Source organism: Lagenorhynchus albirostris, chromosome 9 (assembly GCF_949774975.1).
Source record: "Lagenorhynchus albirostris chromosome 9, mLagAlb1.1, whole genome shotgun sequence".
In the NCBI taxonomy this organism is placed as follows: domain Eukaryota; kingdom Metazoa; phylum Chordata; class Mammalia; order Artiodactyla; family Delphinidae; genus Lagenorhynchus; species Lagenorhynchus albirostris.
The window spans coordinates 362213-383307 of NC_083103.1; the positions used below are offsets into that span (position 1 = coordinate 362213).

General features: G+C 58.0%; 3 protein-coding genes across 5 annotated transcripts; all 3 read right to left on the minus strand.

The window, feature by feature from the left end:
* Positions 1-481: 481 nt before the first annotated feature.
* On the minus strand, positions 482-3688 carry IRF7 (interferon regulatory factor 7). 3 transcript variants are annotated; one of them, XM_060160910.1, is made up of 9 exons: positions 3584-3688; positions 3078-3459; positions 2828-2990; positions 2526-2733; positions 2146-2207; positions 1841-2045; positions 984-1511; positions 787-905; positions 482-697 (listed from the first exon to the last, which is right to left on the minus strand). In XM_060160910.1, the coding sequence occupies exons 2-9, from the start codon at positions 3095-3097 to the stop codon at positions 530-532; spliced, it is 1473 nt and encodes a 490-aa protein (XP_060016893.1). In that variant the 5' UTR covers positions 3098-3459; positions 3584-3688; the 3' UTR covers positions 482-529. The 3 variants fall into 3 exon arrangements, with proteins under 3 accessions (XP_060016893.1, XP_060016894.1, XP_060016895.1); XM_060160911.1 differs by having other exon boundaries at positions 3078-3396; positions 3584-3687; XM_060160912.1 differs by lacking the exons at positions 1841-2045; positions 2146-2207 and having other exon boundaries at positions 3584-3680.
* Positions 3689-4870: 1182 nt separating this feature from the next.
* On the minus strand, positions 4871-10686 carry CDHR5 (cadherin related family member 5). The gene is made up of 15 exons (XM_060159545.1): positions 10632-10686; positions 10378-10553; positions 9967-10017; positions 8732-8824; positions 8501-8602; positions 8306-8416; positions 8033-8203; positions 7603-7693; positions 7367-7464; positions 7059-7259; positions 6841-6954; positions 6680-6764; positions 6253-6593; positions 5580-5858; positions 4871-5308 (listed from the first exon to the last, which is right to left on the minus strand). The coding sequence occupies exons 1-15, from the start codon at positions 10684-10686 to the stop codon at positions 4871-4873; spliced, it is 2406 nt and encodes an 801-aa protein (XP_060015528.1).
* A 1478-nt stretch (positions 10687-12164) lies between these two features.
* SCT (secretin) lies at positions 12165-12961 on the minus strand. The gene is made up of 4 exons (XM_060160913.1): positions 12876-12961; positions 12678-12779; positions 12505-12597; positions 12165-12288 (listed from the first exon to the last, which is right to left on the minus strand). The coding sequence occupies exons 1-4, from the start codon at positions 12959-12961 to the stop codon at positions 12165-12167; spliced, it is 405 nt and encodes a 134-aa protein (XP_060016896.1).
* Positions 12962-21095: the final 8134 nt, after the last annotated feature.

The following is a 21095-nucleotide window of genomic DNA, read 5'->3' on the forward strand; positions in this document are numbered from 1 at the left end:
GAAACCAAAGGCGGGCGGGCGGGTGGCGCTTCCCCCACGGGCAACCATCTGGTCCCAGGATTCCCTCGTCTGCTCGTTGTGTTTTATAAGTAATCGCTCGGGTTTTCACTTAGGTCCGCCACCTCCCAGGCACAGCAGTGTTGGCGGGTCTCGAAGGCCAGGGACAGGCCTTGGGCGCAGCACAGATGGGGAGCCCTGTTCACCGCAGAGGGGCCCCAGGTGCTGCCCCCTCTGGGGAACACGTGTCCTGAGGGGCCCTTGCGCTCTTGGAGCAGTTTGTTGGCTCTAAAGCATGCCCTGAGTTTTTTCACTGTGAAGTCAGGAGAACGGGTGTGCACAGGAGGCCAACGTGGGCGGGGCAGGGGGCTCCCTTCCTGGGCCCACAGGTCACGGGCTTCCCGTGAAGTGGGGTGAACCTCGCATCCACAGTGCCCCTCCCAAGCCTCAGTCTCAAGCCTGCCCCTGGTCAGGACACCAGCACTGGTTCTTGGGATCTTTTTATTAGATTGGGAGGGGTTGGGGACCCAGCCTAGCCGGGCTGCTCCGCCTCCATCAGGAAGTGCTCCAGGAAGTGCTCCAGGTCATCATAGAGGCTGTTGGAGCTGGACAGGCAGAGGCTGAGGCTGCCGCTGTCCAGAGAGGATGCGCCTTCGCGCTGCACGCCCTCCAGGTATGCCCGGCACAGCCATGGCTCCAACTGTGGGGAGGGCGCGGTCAGGTGGGGGGAGGGCTGTGTGCACCCTCCCTCCCTCCCCCCACCCCCACCCCAGGGACCCTCCACCTCACCTTCACCAGGACCAGGCTCTTCTCCTTGGGCCTTCTCACTGACAGGTCCTGCCCAAAGCCCAGATAGATGGTGTAGTGAGGGGAGCCCCGGCGCCGGCAGGCCTCAAACTCCCCCAGTTCTGCAGGACAGGGCTTTGGTGAGGGGGGGTGGGGGGAGGCGGGGAGGCCCTCAGCCCCAGGGCAGGTGCATCACTGACCTTGGAAGAAGGTGCTGAAGTCAAAGATGGGGGTGTCGCAGTTCCGGGGCAGCAGGCGGGCGGGGGTGGAGGAGCTGGCCGAGCCCAGGGGCCCTCCCACCTCCCAATAGACCTTACACTTGCCCAGGCGCCGGGCCCACAGCCTGAGACCCCGGAGTTCCAGCTGTAGGCCGGGGGCTACGTGCTGCAGCAGCTTCTCTGTGTAGTGGAGCTGCTTCTGGTCGGGCAGCTCGGCGGGGCTAGGAAAGGCTACTCGCTGGTGCTCTGAAGCCCCACCACCTACATCGGGGGGGCCATACAGGAGCACACAGCTCGGGCGCCCCACCACCTCCCGCAGCACTGTTCGGCCCTTGTACGTGATGGTCAAGTCCAGGGCCCCCAAGCTGGGCAGTGTGTGCGGGCCGAGCTGTGAGCAGGTGGGACCAGCCACGTGTAGATGCCCTGCCATCGGGGTGCAGGCACTGGGGGAGGCTGTGGTGCGGGGCTCCGCCTCTCGCGGCTGCCAGGGGGCTGGGGGTGGGCCTGCGTCTGGAGAGGAAGGCAGGCCTGAGCTGGCAACCGAGCCGCCAGCTCCTCCCCTTTCCTTCCACATGTCCCCTAGCTCCTGTCACCTGGGCCTGGGGCTGGGGCGCCACATTTACTGTGGCGGGCACAACTCCCAAGCAGGGAGCTCTGGACCTGAGGAGGCTCAGCTGTGCCCAGCAGGGATGGTGGCCCACCTCTGGCCAGCACCGTCCCTGCTGGGCACCCCCCTCCCCCGAGCCCTCTCTCCCCGGAGACTCTGCTGTCCTGCCTGTTCCTCCCCTTGGCACACAGAATTCTGCAGGGCAGAGCATCCCCCTCCAACAGCCCCTCACCAGGAGCCCCAGGGGCTATCGGCTCCACCCCACACGCAGCTTTCAGCACATGGTCCTCCAGGCAGCTCTGCTGCAGAGCCTGGATCAATAGGTCCCCAGCATCTCCAGCTGGGCTTGGGGCACAGGGCTCAGGGCTCAGCCCGGCCAGCCCATGCCCCAGCCTCTCGCCAGCATCTGCTGCCAGGTATGGCCCCAGAAGCCCATCCTGCAGGAGAGGACAGACAGTCCCAGCATAACTCAGCAGCTCCCCAGCCCAGTGAGGGGGGGCAGCCCCAAGGTGGAATCCAAGAGGGCAGTGACCTTACCCTTGTAGGTGGGGCATCTTCAAGGGCCTTGTCCTCCCCCTGGCTAATAATGCTTGGGCTTTCTGAGGGAGAATTAGGGTTGGGGGAACACTGGATTTGTGACTCTGGAGTGGGACACCTAGGTGTGAAGCCCTGGGCAGCTCCTCAAAGCTCAACCGCACTTCTCCTTCACTGATCCCAACAGGCCCATGAGCTTCCTCCCAGCAATCCCCAGTCCCCGCTAGCCGCGCCACACGCCCTCACCCCGGCCCCGCCATCCCCCAGCAATCTGGCACCAGCCTCTCTCATGCCAGTTTTCTAAAACCGAAAATCCGACCCAGCGGCTGCTCCCAGGACAGAGCCAAGTCTCCCTGTCGGCAGCCCTGCCGTGGCCTCCTCACCTCCGCACGCCGGCCCGGGGGTGACCATGTACACCTTATGAGGGTCGGTAGGGTCCCCCGAGTTGTCTTGCAACATCACGAAGCGCCGCGTACAGTGCAGCGCGCAGCGGAAGTTGGTTTTCCAGGAAGCTCGGAGCGCACTCTCAGCGGTAGGCCGGGCACCTGCGCTGCTGCGGAGAGGCCACCTGCCGCGGGCCACAGCCCAGGCCTGGGGAGAGAGACTGAGCGGATTACGCGGACCGGACACTCGGGCCTGGGCCTGGACCGGCCCTCCCCCGCCCCGGGCGGGGCTGGGGTCCCACCTTGAAGATGCGCGAGTCGGCCTCTCCCAGGTCCTTCCGCGAAAAGTGCTTCCAGGGCACGCGGAAGCGCGTTCGGGCCGCGTCCAGCCACCGTAGTCCCTCGTAGCGGCCGCTGCTGACCTCGCCCAGAAGCCAGTCTCCGAAGAGCACGCGCGGGGTCCCCCTGCGGGCGGAGCAGCCGGGCGTCAGGGCGCGCGCGGGCCACCGGGGGCGTGGGTGGGGTCGGCAGCGGGCAGCGCGGCGGGCTCACCCGTCGGGAGCCACGGCCATTGCTCCCTCCGCAAGGGCTGGGCGTAGAGAGAGCGGCGCGCCCTCCGCGGCGAGGGCTGGGGTCGCGGGGGCAGTCGGGGGATAGCGCAGGTGAGAGGAGCGTTCCGCGTGAGTCTCCGCAGGTAGTCCCGGGTGTTGGGGTCCCAAGTGTTGGGATCACAGATGGAAGTTGAGGACTTCTGGCCACGGTGTTGCCCAGGTGAGTCCTGGCCAAGGAGGCGATGGGTGTGGCTACAGATGGGGCGGGGCCTCGGGCACACGAGGGGCCACAGGTGTCGAGCCGGCGTCCGGGCTGGGCCCTGCGGGGGCGCGACGGGAACGGCCGTAGGAAAACGAAACCGCGCGCTGCGGGAAAACGAAACCTAACCCGCCCCACCCCGCGCGTCACCGCGATCTCCGCCTCCAGGTCCCCCAGTTCCGGACCCGTGCCCCTCGCCGTCACCCGCTCTGCCCGCCCCCTCCCGGTCACTGCTCCGCGGAGCGAACCTGGGGTCCGACGCGGCCGTCGCTGCCTTTCTCGCTCCGCGTGGGTTGGGAGTCCCGAGTACCTGGTAGTGGCACCGCCGGCGCGGGAAATTTCGGCTCCGCTGGGGCTCCGGAGCAAGCGCTTTTATGGTGGCGGGGGCCGGAGGCGGGGCCGGGGCCGGGGAAGTCACGTGCTCCCGCGGGCGGGGGCGGCACTGGGGTCCTGGCTGCCGCAGGGCACAGCCCCTTCGGAGTCCAGCCGCTGCCCTCCCTCACCCAGCGCTGCGGGGGGCTGGGGCGCCAGCAACCAACGTGGTGGGAGAAGCAGTGGGATAAGCTGGGGACCCCGGGATCGGAAATAAAACCAGTCAGGTTCCTGAGCGGACGAGCGGGTGAGGGGGGTGCGTGGGAGGAGATGCAGCTGTGCTCTTTGGGTTCTTACCAGTGACAGTTGTCCAGGCAAGAATACTCAAATACTATCGAGATTAAAATATTTGGAAAGGAATCGGAAATGCCTTTTCGTGAGGAAAAAACGCCAGTGATGCATAAGGGACAGTGGCGGTGGTCGGGGCTGAAGTCCTGACTGAGGGTCGCCCCTGAGGAAGCCAGTGGAGGGGGCTCGGTCCCCAACTCCGTGGCTCTGGGTCGCGTCCACAGCCTCTGTCCTGTGTACCCACTGGCCCCACCTGCTGCCCGGGGCCCAGGGCCTGCAGGCCACTGTCACACTGCACTGGGCCAAACCACCCGCCTCCACCCCGCACCGCCCGTCACAGCCCAGCCACCTGGACCACGTGCCTCCGAGGGCACCCCAGCGTGTTTACTGCCCTCACTGTAGCCCACAGACGCAGGAGTGCGAGCCCCTGGAAGGTCCCCGGGCCCATGCTCTCCCAGATGAGTGTCCTCAGGTGGCTCCTCTGCCTCCCCCGGGGGAAGAATCTGTGTTGCGTCAGCTGTGGTTAGACAAGGAGAGGAACTTCCTGGCCACCAGCTGGCACCGAGCCTGGGAAGCCCCGCGGGCGCAGCAGGTGGTTTACGGGAAACGGCACCCAGTGCTCTGGGCAGGGAACGACCCCGCCCACCCCTCTCCGCCCCCACGGCGCCCCTGGCGGTCCCTCTGAGGAGGACTCAGTGCAGGGCGGGAGCAAATGGACCACGTCCTGACAGCCCCCACTGGCAGCCCCTTGGGGCAGACCGCACGCGTCCCAGCAGATCCGAAAATGTCACTTTATTCTGCGCAATGGAGTCGGGGGAGAGCCACCAAGCCGACTGCAGTGACCCAGACTCGCCGGGAGAGGAGGGGCGGCCACACTAGAGGTAGACGGAGTCGGAGCGAGGCGCGTCCTGGGCACCCCCGCGCAGGCCCGCCTCTGCGCCCTCGTCGCCGCTGCCCTCGCTGCCCTCGTCGCCAGCACCGTCCACTTCCGAGGCAGGCGTGTTGAGGACCACCACGTCGGCCGCGGCCCCGATGTCCTCGCCGAACCACACCGCCTTGTAGCCACCCTCAGGCCGCCGCTCCTTGGTCAGGATGGACCTCACAGCGGCCGGGCCGTCCCCATCCAGGGCCACCGTAGGGGACTCGGCGACTCGGCGGAGGGTCTCCGGGCTGGGGGGCTTGGGTTCTGGGGGTGCAGGCTCTGGGGGAGCCGGCGGGACGGGACTGGATGAGGGGCTAGGAGCCGGCGCCCAGCTGGCCTCGTCGGGGTTGTTGAGGAAGGCCTGGTTGTCAAAGCCTTGGGGCTGGGGCTCCTGGGGGGCAGGCGGGAACCAGCAATCAACCAGACCAGGCCTGGGCTCAGACCACCCCTGTTCCCCCAGAGACAGGCGGCTAGACGCTCTGCCTCTCTCTGCCCTTCCCCCCATCTGTGGGCTATGGTGTGTATGCCCCGTCCCTCCTCACCTCTGCCCTGCATCTCCCGGATGGACTCCTGGCCTCCACGCTGCCTCTCTCTCCATCCTGCCGCTTCTCCACCGCCCCCCGTCCTCTCTCCTGTCCTTTCCCCCACCCCGAGGGCCTCACCAGCGCTTTGCCACAGCAGCACTTGAGTCGGTGGCCGTAGTGCTTGTGGACGAGGACTATGAGGGCGACGAGAGCCAGAAGGAGCAGCGCGCTCAGCACCCCGCCCAGCGCCGCCATATCCACCACCGAGAAGCGGCTTGCGTCTGAGCTGCAACCCACTGGCGGGCTGCTTCCTCCGGTGCCAGGCGTCCCTGCTGGCAACACCGCTGCCCGCTTGCTGTCCCACCGCAAGCACTCCCGGGCCAGCCTGGGGCAAGCTCGGGACACCCGAAGAGCAGGCTAGGCCTGGCCACCGGAGATGACGTTTGGAGGAGTGGGCGCCACTGACCCCCGCCAGGGAGCCCCGATAGGCCGGGCTACTGGGAGCGGGGAGGGGGTCAGTGCCCACCAGTTCCAGGTGGGTGGTAGGGGGCCAACGTGCCAGGCAGGGAGCTGAGGGTAGCACGGGGCCCGTGGGCTGAATGGCCCTGGGAATTGGGGGGGTCACTGGATCCTAAGTCTGGCCTCTGCCCCACCCTCCACACATCTTCCCTAGCTTACCTCCTGGGGCCCCCCAGGACCTGTCTCTTTGCCAGACCCCCCCTTGGGGTTTCGTGGTCCCCATGGTCGTGCTGGGCCGACCTGGGGTGGACCCTACCCCACAGCGACCGCCCAGAGTCCTGAGTCAGAGAGCATGAAGGTAACTAGGGTAAATGGTGGTGCTACCTGTAGGCCGGGTGGTCCTGCTGGGTCCAGGGGACATTGGCAGAGAGGTTCCTGGCTTTGAGGTCTGTGCTGAGCCCCCACTGGGTGAGGCTGATGGCGAGGAGGGGCTGGTTCCCGCACTGGGGGGCCCCCCAGGCATGGAGGAGGCCGGAGGCCTCAGAGTTGTGCCTGAGGAGGGGTGCGGGCTGCTGTCGCCCCCAGAGCTGGTCGTGGAGGACCCCCAAGAGGGCTCAGGGGGCCGAGGGGCTTCCGACGTGGTGCCGCTGGAGGCTCTGGTTGTTCCTGCTGTCTCTGGGGACGGGGGGGGGCCTGGGGCCAGGGCCAGGGCTCAGGCTCGCCACTCCACCTAGCAAGAAGCCCTCCCCGAGCCGACCCGGGGTCCCTGGGAGGCTCACCTGTGGCGGCGGGTTCCTGTTCTGAGACTTGAACCTCCACGACCGTGGTCGCTGTGCCTGAGGTCACCGTGTTCCTGGCCTCAACCTGGGCAGGAAGGGGGCTTGTCCCTCCTGGGCTCCAGCTTGACCCCTGGCCTTCGGAGATGCTGCCCGCCTCTCACCTCTGCGTAGAAGACCCCGGCGTGCACCAGCGAAGCGTCAGTCAGCATGGCCTCCCCGTCCATCCGGAAGTTAGAGTTGTTGGTGACCCGATACGTGATGGCCGAGTTGAGGTCCTGGACGTGGCCCCAGTGAGTCCTGAGCCCAGGCTGCTCCCCAGACCGCTCCAACCCCCCCACGGCAGGAGGCCGGGCAGACCCAGGGACCAGGCGGTGCCTACTGGGAACTCAGGATCCTGGGCCCGGATCCTCAGAGCCTGGGAGGGGGCAGCTGCATCCTTGATGGCCACGCCTACCCCAGAGCCGAGCGCCACGGTGCCGCGGTACAGGCTCTGGGGGAAGCGGGGCGGGCTCCCGCTGGCGGCCTGGGCCTCCACCGTGACCTGCGTCACCGAGTACCTGGCGTGATCCGCCTGCTCGCCCTGGGGGTTGGAGAGGCCGCAGTGACCAGCAGGTCCTTGAAGGGTGAGCCCTGTAGCCAGGGGCCCAGGAAGGGCCCGTGGAGACCTGGCCCTGTGTGGGCACCCACCTTGACCAGCAGAAGGAAGGTCTTGGGGCTGGGGATGCTCTTGGTCATGGTGAGGTTGCCTGTGTTGGCATCAATGGAGAACGAGCCATCCTCGTTTCCTGGGAGGACGGCAGGACGGTTTGGCCGCAGTCCCCTCTGGAGGCCTGAGGTCCCAGTGTCACAGCTGGTTCTGCCCATGTGGGGACGGGGTCAGGGTGTTGCATGGAGAGAGAAGTTGGGGGCTGGTGCCCACTCACCCCTGATGATGCTGTACACAATGGGCTGATGGATGCCCCGGTCCCCGTCCACGGCGTAGATGGGCCCAGGATGCAGGATGAGGGGTCCTGACTGCGGGAACAGGGAGGGGAGGGTACGCCGTGGAGCTGGTGCCCCTCCCGCTCCCCTCAAGGAGATCTGGAGTAGCCCCAGGGGGCAGTCAGGGACCCAGGTCGGTCCCTGGGGTCCCTCACTGGGTCCCAGGGGCCTGGCTGGCTCTGCCCTGAGGACAGCTGGACCCTGTTTCCTCATTTGAATTTCAGAGGCCCTGTGTCCCACTTGCCACCATGGGGTGGGGCAAGATTGGTTTACGAAAAATCGTTCACATTTGCTTGAAAATCACAACCCACTCTGACCCCATGGCAGCCAGGCCCGTGCTCATGCTGCCCTGGTCCTCCACGGCCCCCGTACCAGTGTGTGGCCTGTGGGCACAGCCCCGTGGTACTGGGCTTCGACGCAGACAAAACCGTCAGAGTATGTGCAGGGCAGGAACCAGGGGGCCCGCAGGTCGGCGGGCCGCACCTCCAGGACCAAGGTGGCTGTGGCCGTGTGGCTGGGCTCCACGTTCTCCTCTCGCGTGTCCTGCAGCACCGCAGCCCTGCCGTCAGGCCTGGGGGCCTGTGGCTGGAGCGGCTCGGGTGGGGCCGTGGGCGTCCGGGATGAGGGCGGGAGTGGCCTGCTCACCCGGACCAGCAGTTGGAAGGTCATGTTCGGCCACCTGTCGAAGTCCAGTGACCGGTCCAGCCGCAGCTCTGGGCGGCTCGCACCCACCAAAGAGAAGAAGCCGCTGGTACCCTAGGGAGGTGGGGGCTCAGCCTGGGACCCCGGGAGGACACGCAGAGGTGGGGATACCCAAAGGGGAGGGCTGGGGGCACTGACCGGGGTCACTTCCTGGAGGGTGTAGAACAGGACGTCATCTTTGTCGAGGTCCTGGGCCCTCAGCTCTGTCTCGGGGATGACGACGGCATTCACTTTAGTGTCCTGGGGTGCGGAGGGGGGTCGGTCTGGCCACGCCCGTGTCCCCAGGCTGAGACCCCCAGCCACTAGCCCTCTGCCCCCCATCCCAGGTGCCAGATGCCCCGGCGTGAACTGCTGCTCCCTTCCACTCACCTCTGACACCCTTTGGACCTTGACTACAAAGGGGAACCTGGGCGGGTTGTCGTTGACATCCAGCACTGACACAAACACCCTCAGGCTGGTCACCTGGGGGAGGGAGGAGGGTCCCCGGCCCAGCGGCGTGAGCTCATTCTGGGCGCTGGGGTACAGTTCCCAAGACAGCTCTCTGCCTGGGGCTCCCGCTCCAGCAGGCGTTACGGACAAGGAACAGAAAGCAATTTTTTTAAAGCACAGAAGGTGCGAATGCCCTGGAGAAAAATAACGCAGGCACTGGGGGCGCAACCAGCAAAACCCCAAATGAGGAAAACGGCAAAACAATTGAATTTCTTCAAGCATAAGTCTCACGGAAAATCAGGACACCATGTGTTGAAAGAGACGTGAGAGAAACATCAGCCAGCTGCACTGGGTGGACCTTGCTGGCAGGAGACTGTGAACGACCGCTCTGGAGCTGGTGGGGTGTGGGCGTTGGATGCCGCGCTGCTGAGGAGCCCCTGCCTTTTCCGGACGTGACAACACTACCGCGTTAAGAAGAAGCGGCCTTGTCCGCTAGAGGCTCATCCTGAGGTATTTGTGGGTGGTGTGCTGTGACGTCGGGCGGGGGGCACCCACGGGGCTCAGGGAGACCACAGAGCTGACTGGTGCGAGGGGCCAGGGAGGCGGGCGCCTCTCCGAGGAGGTGACAGGGAGCAGCCGGGGTGGGGGGCTGGGGGCGCGGCGTGCCGCTGGGCCTTTATTCGCTTTATTTGGGAGGGCAGGGACCGCTGCTTGCTTTACCGGATAGGATCGTTCTCCTGCCATTCGGAGAGTGGACTGGGGTGGGCGGGGCCAAGAGGGGAACAGATGGACCAGCGGAAGATGCTGGTGTCAGGCCCAGTCAGCCGGCAGATTTGCTGGAGGACCGGCGTGGGGAGGGGGAAGTGAGGACTGAGCTGGCAGGGCGAGGCGCCTTTGGGGGGGCCTTGGATCTCGGGGAGGGGGTGTCTGTGGGGTGTGATGTCCGTCCGGGGCCGGCTTTGTGAGTCTGCGGCTCGAGGCACAGTCTGGGCTGGGGGAAGTGTGGGCGTTGCCGGCACAGAGGTGACACTTGAAACACACCACTGGGTGAGGTCGCCAGGGAGTGACCGTGGGCCAGGCAGAGCAGGGCACAGAGGTCCAAGCCGGAGCCCTCTGACATCACAGGGAGGGTGGGGATGTGGGGATGCCTGAGGGGGTCTGAGGGGCAGACTCACCACAGTGTCATCCCTCTTGCACTCCAGGACTGCTTCCAGCATTGAGTTCTCCTGCGGGGGCGGGCAGGTGTGGGAATCACCTGGGCAGCTGGCCCAACCCCCGCCCCATTCCACAGGTGAGGAGACAGAGGGTGAGAGCAGCAGGTGCTGGCCAAGGGTCCTTGTCACCCATGCTGAGTCCAGAGGGCGGCGGGGCCCAGGCAGCTTCGTCCCCCGAGGGCCCCACCCCCTCAGGGCCAGCCCTCAGCCAAGCCTGGGGGCCCGAGAGGCCCCGTGGGCAAACTGAGACCCAAAGATCCCCAGAGAGCCCTTCTCTGGGGAAGAGTGTGGGTGGCCGCCTGGGGCCCATGGAGGGTCGGCCACCCCCGCTGACCCCATGGGCACAGCCAGCCCTGGGCCCGCCATCCACACCTCGTAGTCCGGGGTCACATTGAGAAACAGCTGAGTCCCCTGGATCCGAAATGCGAAGCGGGTGGGCGAGGGTCCGAGGGTCACCTGCTGGCCCTCAGGGACGGTGATGTTGAGGAGTAGCTGCCCGGGACTCGTGTTCTCACTGACTTCGAAGGAGTTCTTTTCCACAGAGCAGACTGGAAGTTGGAGAGGAAGGGTCGGTGCCTGCCAGGCCCCTGCCTGCCACCCCGCCCCTCTGCCACTGCCCCCAGTACCCTGGGCCTGGGCCACGGCCACGAGCAGAGGAAGCAGTAGGGCCCAAGTCACCATCTCGGCAGGCGGGCGGCCCCGGGGGAGGCTGTGGGCCCGTCTGGCGTCTGGGACCCTCTGAGCGGCTGTGCTGCTGACGCAGTCTCTGCCGGGGCGACCTTCGCCCCTGCCAGGCGCCGCCCCACTTTATGACCCTTTACAACGACTGCCGCCAACCAGCCGCAGGACTGGCCTCCACCAAGGGGGCCCCCGCCGGCCGCCGGCCAGGCCTCGCCGGCTGCCAGGAGGGGCAGACCAGGTGGTTACCCGGCCGGAACCGGGCCACATGCAGGGGCTGACGGGGGCTCAACCCACGGACCCCAAGACAGAGGAACCCAGAGCTGGTGGGCAGGCACTGGGGGCCTGGGCGGGCTGGGGCTGGGGTGGGCCTCTGTGTTTGCTGTACTTGCCCCCCAACCCGGGATGGCCCTCTGCTGGGCCCCTCTGCCAGAACCCTCGTGGGCACAGCTCCTAAGGCGGCCCGGGAGGTTCAGGCTCAGGCCGCAGGTGTTCCCCTCCGGGCCCACCTCCTGTCCCCGAGTTTAGGGGACAGGTCTGGAGGGGAAAGGTTATATGCGTCCTAGGGACTCCCCTGCCTGTCCCAGAAACAAGCCAGCTTCTTCCAGGGGTCTGGGCGGGGTCACAGTGACAAGGCTGGCAGTGCTTCGGGGCAGCTGGCAGCTGGGGGGGGGACCCTGGGCCCCGACAGAGGGGCATCCTTGTGAGGGGCCCATGGCAGAGGCCCCCAACTGCCCCACCTCCATCTTTCCTCAGCCCCCTAAGCCCAGCAGCTGGGAGAGGACACTGGGTGGGGGAGGGGCTGCTGTGATGGGTCCGGTGGAGCCCTTCGCACCTCCAGGCCCCAGGCCATGCGCGCCTGAAACACCTTCGCAGAGCAACCCTGAGCCCGTGGTCCTACAAGGCCTCCTGCAGCCTGGCACTTGGGGTGTCATCACCGGCCCTGCTCCACAGGCCCCGGGAGGTCAAGCCACCCATCCAGACTGCACGCCTGGACCGGGAGCCAGGACTCATGCTCAGGTCCTTTCACTGGGGAGTGGCCTCCTGGGTCCTGCCTGTCGCCTCTTCCTGCTTGGCCGAGCCTCCTTGCCCCCTCACCGCTGCCCCCCGGGGCAGGATCTAGGGGACATCTCCCAGAGCCCCTGAATGTTTGCTGTGTGGATGCCAGAGGTGCCGGGCGGCTTCCAGGGAGCTCAGTGGATGGGGCAGGAGAGAAGGAAGCGGAAAGATGAGGCTCCCTGCTGGCTTCCCAGGTTGAAAGGGCAGCTGGGCATAGCCACCGTCCTAGAATCCCGAGGATGGGTCTCTCCTTCCCTCTGGCAGCCGTGCCCAGCAGCAGCTTCCTCGATGGTACCCAGACGGCGCACAGAGCGGGCTCACAGGGCCAGGGTCTGAATTGCTCCTTTATTGGTGCCAACTGCAACCCCCCCTCCTCCGCCCCCCTCCCCTGTCCAGGCTCCCCTTGGGAGGTTCCTTCTTCCTCAGGGCCTCCTCTGGGTCCCCTCAGCAGCAGGGATGGCCGGCTCTGACACCATGACCCCAGCCCTCAGTCCAAGAGGCATCTGGGGAGACCAGGCCTGATCCTCGGGGGGCCTCAGGCGCATCCTGCAGAGACAGCCAGGTTAGGGGTTGGGGTCTTGGTGCTGGAGACCGCTGCCCACCCGGCGAAACTGGGCCTTTTCTGGTCACCAGCGCTGACAGTTTCACCCTCCCAGACCCCTGGGCCATTGCTGTGTCCAGTTGTGCCCGGGACCTGGGGTGCCCCAGGGAGGGAGGCTATGGGGCAGGGGATGGGGGATGGGGGATGGGGCTGGTGCTCACCAGGCCTGCAGGGTGGGCGCGTCCGACCACAGCAGGCAGAGGTGGCCCTCCGCAGAGTTGGTCCAGGCTGTGCTGTTCTCTGTGTCCTGCTCGCTGCTCCCCACCCCAAGTCAGAATTAGTCTGGAGTTGGGGAGCGCCCTGGCAGGTCCACCCCCATCCCGCCGCCCCTCACCTGCGCTTCCCCACCAGGCCCTGCAGCAGCCGCTGCAGCCGCGCGCTCTCCCGCAGGCGGCTGAGCTCGCTGGTGAAAGTCCCGTCCGAGTGTCGCGGGGCCCTGCGGAGGGGACGCGGAGGGGGCCGGGGGGGCGGGTGGTCAGGGCCGGGGCGGGGTGGGGGCGGGCGGGCGCGGGGCCCGGGGCCGCGGGCTCACCTGGGGGGCGCGGGGCGCGCGGCGCAGCCCCGGAGCAGCGGCGGCGGCAGCAGCAGTAGCAGCAGCAGCAGGGCCCGAGTGGCCATGGTGGGCGCCGGGCGGGGGCTGAGCGGCCGTCGGGCCGCGGCCCCTTTATAGCGGCGCCCAGGAGCGGGAGCGGGGCGGGCGGGGGTCGGCGCCGCCCCGGCTCCGCGCCGCCCGAGCCGCGCCCCATCGATCGCGCGGGAAGGTCAGGGCCGCCCCCCCAGCTGTCGCCCCGGCCGCCCGCCCGCCCCCACCGCCGCGGCGGCGCCCCTCGGCGGGCCCGCTGGGGTCGGGCGCCCGGGGACAAGGGGACCCCCGCGGGGGCGGCGGGCGGGACCTGCGGGGTGTCGGCCCGTGCAGTGACCTTTCCCAGTCGCCGGGCGCGGGGCGGCGGGGGAGCGGCGGGCAGGTGGGCCGGGGGCGGTGGGGGCGGGCGGGGGCTGATGCCGCGCAAGACCTGGGCCTGGGGCGCCTTGGCCTTTGGGTGCATTTTTGGAGGCGGGAGACCTGAGCCTGCTTCGGGCCATTTACAACCAGCACCCGTGAAATCCTTACACGTAAATTACAAATCGAGTAAGGGGATTTCTTATAAGCCAGTAGTTCTTGTGTTAAACTTTATATGCATTTTAAAGATCATTAGTAGACTTTCTTTAGAGCAGTTTTAGGGTTAGGGAAGAATGGAGCTGAAAGTACGGGAGCTCACACACGCACGTGCCCAGCCTCCCCGGCACCAGGCATTAGTTTGGGACATTCGTTACAATTGATGAACCAGTATTGTACATTATTATTAACTAAACCCATGATTCACAGTACGGTTCACCTTGGTGTTGTACATTCTGTGGGTTTTGACAAATGTACAATGACACGAGTCTGCTATTGTAGACAGTACCACCCAGGGCCCTGCCCTAAAAGTCCCCTGCTCGCCACCTGTTCGCCCCTCCTTCATCAACCCCTGATCTTTTCACTGTCTCCATAGTTTTACCTTTTCCAGAATGTCATAAGGTTGGAAGCATACAGTCTGTGGCCTTTTCTTATTGGCTCCTTTCACTTAGTTATATGCATTTAAGGTTCCTCCATGGCTTGTCATGGCCTGATAGCTCATTCCTTTTTAGTGCTGAATAATATTTCATTGTCCAATGGACCACAGTTTATTTATCCACTCACCTATTAAAGGACATCTTTGTTGCTTCCAAGTTTTGACAGTTATGAATAAAGCTGCTGTAAACATCTGTGTGCAGGTTTCTGTGTGGAAACAAGTTTTCAGCTCCTTTGGGTAAACACCAAGGACCACGATTGCCGGATCCCATGGTAAGGTTATGGTCTGCTTTACAGGAAAGCAGCAGACTGTCTTCCAAAGTGGCCGCACCGTTTTGCATTCACACCAGGGCGTGTGTCGTGGTATCTCATTGTTGTTTTCTCTACATGTATTTGCAACAGCTGCTGCGGCCTCTTCTTGCACAAATTTGGCAAATTAAAACCGCTAAACTTTAACAACATTGACCGATTAATGACATTCATGAGAACACTCAAAATTGTGAGTAGTGTCATTTAACCAGTCAGATGTCTTAGCACCTCAAACACTTAAGTGACCAGGCAGATCTTCATAGGAAAGATCTTCCTATTAAAAAAATTTTTTTGCATGCAGTAAAATTGACTTCTAAAAAATTAACATGCTGTAAAAAATGAATTTCAACACATGTATGGTCCGTGTAGCCACCACCACAATCAGGATACAGAGCAAGTCCATCACCCCAAAGAGCCCCCTCCTGCTGCCCTTTGTGGGCACATCCACTGCCCTGAGCGACTTCAGTCGCACCTGCTCGAGGTCCCCAGCAGTCACTAGCATAGAAGGACAGACCGGATGGAACCGAGGTAAGGACAGGCGGGTTGTGTCCTGCATGTGCGCGGCACAGAGGACTTTGTGACCAGCTGTCTCCATCGCGCCTGAATGGCTGTCGCCGGTTGTCTCTGCCGCTCAGAATCTCTCCAGAGACGGTCCTGGCCTGTGTCCTCCACACCCACGTGTGGCTGCCTCAGCGTTGCATGCTGAAATGCGACAGGTAACGAGGACCGGACCCTGATGGGAACTGGAGCAGGAATGGACGGGTCCGCTCACACCTTGCCTGGTTTGGACCCTACTCTGAAACACACAACACAAGCTACATGACTAAACGCCACGTTCAACCCACAGATTTCAGGGAGAGCCCCAGGGATTTCCAGGACATCAACCCTGGCTGGGTCCTCATTACAAACGCACAGAAAACAGTCAACGTATGTGAATAGCTATTTGAAGCCTCTAATCGGACATCACTCTGTGTGTGGGATCCTCATAATGGCCAATTTCAGGATTCAGGTTTCTGAGGAAGAATACGCAGCTTTATTTATTTATTTATTTATTTATTTATTTATTTATTTTGCGGTACACGGGCCTCTCGCTGTTGTGGCCTCTCCCGTTGCGGAGCACAGGCTCCGGACGCGCAGGCTCAGCGGCCATGGCTCACGGGTCCAGCCGCTCCACGGCATGTGGGATCCTCCCGGACCGGGGCACGAACCCACGTCCCCTGCATCGGCAGGCAGATTCCCAACCACTGCGCCACCGGGGAAGCCCCGCAGCTTTATTTTTTCACGGTAGAACATAGGAGGGAGCGTTTTCGAAGCAGAATTATTTCTCTCACTGTGACACAGTTTTATTCTCTGAATACTAAAGCACAGAAAGTATTCTCTACTCTTTTTTTGTTTGTTTGTTTTAACCAAGATTTAAATGTCAAGTTTAAGTTAATTGTATCTACTCTTAGTTCTACATTAGGAGTGTCCTAGGAAGGTATTGAAAAGAATGATTTCTCTCAAATCTCCGACCACACTGCTCTTCCCCGCCTTCCACAGAACTGCAAACTCCAGTGTGACTTAGGTTATGTTTGGCTGGATGCTTTCACACTGTAAGCCTGGGACCCACAGTAATAGAGTGCAGCCTTTCTGTGGCCTTAATGAACATCCCCTCTTAAGGACCAGAAAAAAAATAATTTTTTTATTATAGAGAATTATAAACATACAAAAGTAGACAAACGCCCATGTACCGTTACTCAGATTCAACAATTTATGATAAATCCTATCTATCCCTGTTGATTTTCTCTATTTTTTTCAAATTAATTTTGGAGGAGGTTTCAGAACTTGTATCATTTTACCTGTAAGGATTTCAGCATATATCTCAAAAAGTTAAGGACTGTCAATTGTCGATGATCAAACGAATCTGAGTTAACAAACGCAAGCCAGAAAGAGCATGGGCTGAGAATGGCTCAAGGGGTGTCGTTATCAGGCTTTGGGATAAGGGCACAATTGCTCTAAGAAGGGTCTTTCAAGCAGGAAACTGGCCAGGATTGAGAAAAGGCTGTAAATAGTTTAGGGCTGGTGAACACAGGGAGACAACATTCTTAATATGGTGAAACTTACAGTGCTTTCCTATTTCTTGTCTCCTGCTTAATTAAGATAACAACATAATATATGGGCGATAACCCCATATATTACCTCCCAAAGCATCATTATTTTATGTTCCAGATATAGATCTGGAATTTATGTTGCACATGGTGTTAGGCAGTGACTAAGTTTCATTTTTTCTATGCGGCTGTCCAGTTGTCCAGCATTAGTTACTGAAAGACCATATTTCTCCACTGCCCTTCAATGTCATTGTAACTGTGAACCAGCCGTCTTAGGTCTAGGTCCACACTCCCTGTTATATGCCATCAGCCTGATTTTCTCATCCTTCATACTGTCTTAGCCACAATGCCTCAACTACTTCACTATCTTAGTTACGGTACTTTTATAAGTCTTCATAGCTGACAGATCAAATCTGTTCACCTTGTTTTTCTTCAAGAGTGTTTTAGCAATTTTTGACCCTCTGCATTTCCATATAAATTCTAGGATCTACTTGTCAAGGTTTACAGAAAGATACTGTTAGGAGACTAATGAAAACTTCATCAAATTGTTAGATCAATTTTAGAATTCTATGAAATTGTGCTTCCGAATCGCGATTCCCCAATGATGAGTGACGGAGGGCATCTTTCACGTGCTTCTTGGTCATTTGTGTACCTTCTTTGGAAACCATTGCAAATCCAAGGTCATGAAGATTTGCCCCTATACTTTCTTCTAAGAGTTTTATAGGTTTATTTTAAATTTTATTATTTTTCTTGTAAGACTCTTGTTTTTCCACCATACCATACAGCTTGTGGGATCTTATGTTCCCAACCAGGATCGAACCCAGGCCCACGGCAGTGAGAGAACAGAGTCCTCACCACTGGACAGCCAGGGAATTCCCAGTTGTATAGTTTTAGATCAAATATTTTAGACTTTGATTCATTTTGAGTTAAGTTTTGTATGTGGTGTGAGGTAAGGACTGAACTTCATTGTTTTGCATGTGGATGTCCAGTTGTTCCAATGCCATGTATTGAAGAAACTCTTCTTTCCCTATTAAATAGTCTTGACACCCCTGTTAAAAGTCAATTGAGGGATTCCCTGGTGGCGCAGTGGTTGAGAGTCCACCTGCCGATGCAGGGGACGCGGGTTCGTGCCCCCGTCCGGGAAGATCCCACATGCCGCAGAGCGGCTGGGCCCGTGAGCCATGGCCGCTGAGCCTGCGCGTCCGGAGCCTGTGCTCCGCAACGGGAGAGGCCACAACAGTGAGAGGGCCGCGTACTGCATAAAAAAAAAAAAAAAAAAAAAAAAAAAAAGTCGATCACACCAACACGCCACAACTAGAGAGGAGCCTGTGCGCCACAACAAAAGATCCTGTGTGCTGCAACTAAGACCTGATGCAGCCAAAAATAAATAAATAAATATTTTTTAAAAAGAAAATCAATTGATCACAGATGTATAGGTTTATATCTGAACCCTCGATTCTATTCCATTGATGTTTATGTCTGTCCTTATCACCAGTATCATATTGTTTTGATTCCTGTAGTTTTGTAGCAATTTTTGGAATCAGCAACTGTGCCAACTTTGTTTTTTCCTTTTCAAGAATGCTTTGGTTATTTGGGTTTCTTTGCAATTCCATATGAATTTTAGTTTTGGATTTCTTAAAAAAAGTCACTGGAGTTTCACCTGGGAGTGTATTGAATCTGGGGATCATTTGGTGAGAAAAGGCATCTTAACAATATTAAATCTTCCAGTCCATGAACATTAGATTGACTTATTTATGCCTTCTTTAATCTCTTCCAGCAATGTTTTCTGGTTTTCAGTGTACAAGTCTTTCACCTTCTTGGTTAAATTTTTTACTAAGTATTTTATTCTTTTTGATGCTATTTCAAATGAATTACTTTCTTAATTTCATTTTTGGATTGTTCATTGCTAATGTATAGAAATATAACTGATTCTTATATGTCAATCTTATATCCTGAAACTTTGTTGAATTTGTTTGTTAGCTCTAACAGGTTTTTTTTTTCCTTTCCTTTTTTTTCCTTCCTTATGTATTTTCTATACATAAGATCATGCTATCTGCAAATAGAAATAGTTTTACTTTTTTCTCTCCGATTTTGGGTGACTTTTATTTCTTTTTCTTGCCCAGTTGCTCTGGCTAGAACTTCCAGGACATGTTGTATAGAAGCAACGAAGTTGGGTATCCTTGTCTTTTTCCTGATCTCAAGGGAAAGGTTTCAGTCTCATCACTGAGTATGATGTTTTGTGTTTTTCATATATGGCCTTGATCGTGTTGAGGAAATTTCTTTCTATTCCTAGTTTATTGAGTCTTTTTATCATGAAAGTGTGTTGGATTTCATCAAATGCACTTTTCTGCATCAACTGAGATGATTAAATTTATTCCTCCGTTCTATTAATGTGATGTATTACATTGATTGAGTTTTGTCTGTTGAATCACCCTTGCATTCCTGGGATAAATCCCCATTTGGTCATAGTGTATAATCCTTTAAAAAGTGCTGCTGGATTTGGCTTGATCATATTTTGTGAAAGAGTTTTATATGTATATTTATAAGGGATACTCATCTGCAGTTTTCTTTCCTGTAGTATCATTACTGTTGAGCTTTGAGAGTTCTTTATGTATTTTGCACACAAGTCATTTGCTAGAAATGCAATTTGGTGATATTTTCTTCCATCCTATGACTGAAAGTTTTTAATTTTAGTGAAGTCCAGTTTATCTATGTTTTTCATTTGTAAATCCATGCTTTTGGTGTCATGTCTAAAACTCTTTGCCTAACCCCTTGTCACAAAGATTTTCTCCCATCTTTTCTTCCAAATTTTTTATGGTTTTAGGTTTTACATTTAAGTCTATGATTATATAGATATATCACTTTGCTGTAAACCTGAAAATAACACAGTATTGTAAATCAACTACAGTGGAAGAAAGAAAGAAAGAAAGAAAAAGAAAGACAGAAAAGTCATCCAGATAAGAAAAGAAGAAATAAAATTGTCTCTATTCATGAACAAGATCATTATCTATGTAGAAATCCTGAAGAAAACCAAAGGAAAAAAAAAATCCTTGAACTAATAGTGAGTTTAACAACATCAAAAGATACAAGTTCGGGCTTCCCTGGTGGCGCAGTGCCTGAGAGTCCACCTGCCGATGCAGGGGACGCGGGTTCGTGCCCCGGTCCGGGAAGATCCCACATGCCGCGGAGCGGCTGGGCCCGTGAGCCATGGCCGCTGGGCCTGCGCGTCCGGAGACTGTGCTCTGCAACGGGAGAGGCCGCAACAGTGAGAGGCCCGCGTACCGCAAAAAAAAAAAAAAAAAAAAAGATACAAGGTCCATATACAAAACTGTTTCTGCTCATTGGCAATGAACAACTGGAAACCAAAAATTTTTTAACTACCATTTACAATCGTATCAGAAAACATGAAATACTTAGGTACAAATCTTACAAAATATGTGCAGGATCTGTATGCTGAAAAGTACAAAATACTGATGAAAGAAATCAAGGAATATCTAAATAAATGGAGAGATATACTATATTCATGAATTGGAAGACTCAATATTGTTAAGATGTCAATTTCCCCCAGTCAAATTCCCAGCAGGACTTTCTTGTAGATATAGACAAGCTGATTCTAAAATTCATACATACAAGGGAACTCGAGTAGTCAAAACAGTTTTGTGAAAGAACAACTTTAGAGGACCCACGCTACCTGATATCATGACTTACTATAAAGCCACAATAATCAAGACTGTACTATTGTTGAAAGGAAAGACGCTTGGATAATGGAACTGAATAGAAGTCAAGAAATAGCCCCACACAAATATGATCAAGTGCTTTTGGACAAAAGTTCAGAGGCAGTTCTATGGAGAGAAAACAATATTTTCAACAAGTGGTGCTGGGATACCTGGACATCCATAGGCAAGAAAAATCAACCAATCACCTCAGCTCATACCTTACACATAAGGTATCATGTGTGTAAGGTATCAGGGTCATACCTTACACATAAAAAAAATGAACCAAATACACTGTTAGGAGAATGAAGAGACAAGCTACAGTCTGGGAGGAAATATTTTCAAATTACATATCTGACATTTTCCCCCCCATTTTAGTGTGCAATGACAAGTCTTTGTGATTTTTTTTGGGGGGGGGCGGGGCTGTGCCGCACGGCATGTGGGATCTTAGTTCCCTGACCATAGATCAAACCCTTGCCGCCTGCAGTGGAAACGTGGAGTCTCACCCACTGGACCACCAGGGAACTCCCTCGTTGTGATTTTTTTTTTTTAAAGAATTATTTTGACTATGGAGATAATTTTTTTTAATTTATTTATTTTTATTTATGTATTTTTGGCTGTGTTGGGTCTTCGTTTCTGTGCGAGGGCTTTCTCTAGTTGCGGCGAGCAGGGGCCACTCTTCATCCTGGTGCGCCGGCCTTTCACTATCGCGGCCTCTCTTATGGCGGAGCACAGGCTCCAGACGCGCAGGCTCAGTAGTTATGGCTCACGGGCCCAGTTGCTCCATGGCATGTGGGATCTTCCCAGACCAGGGCTTGAACCCGTGTCCGCTGCACTGGCAGGCAGATTCTCAACCACTGCGCCACCAGGGAAGTCCCCTCGTTGTGATTTTTACTGTCATGTCCCCAATGGCTAAGGATGTTAAGCACTTTCTCATGTGCTTATTTGCTTATTGACCATTAGGATACCCTCTTTTTTTTTTTTTTTTTTTTTTGCGGTACGCGGACCTCTCACTGTTGTGGCCTCTCCCGTTGAGGAGCACAGGCTCCGGA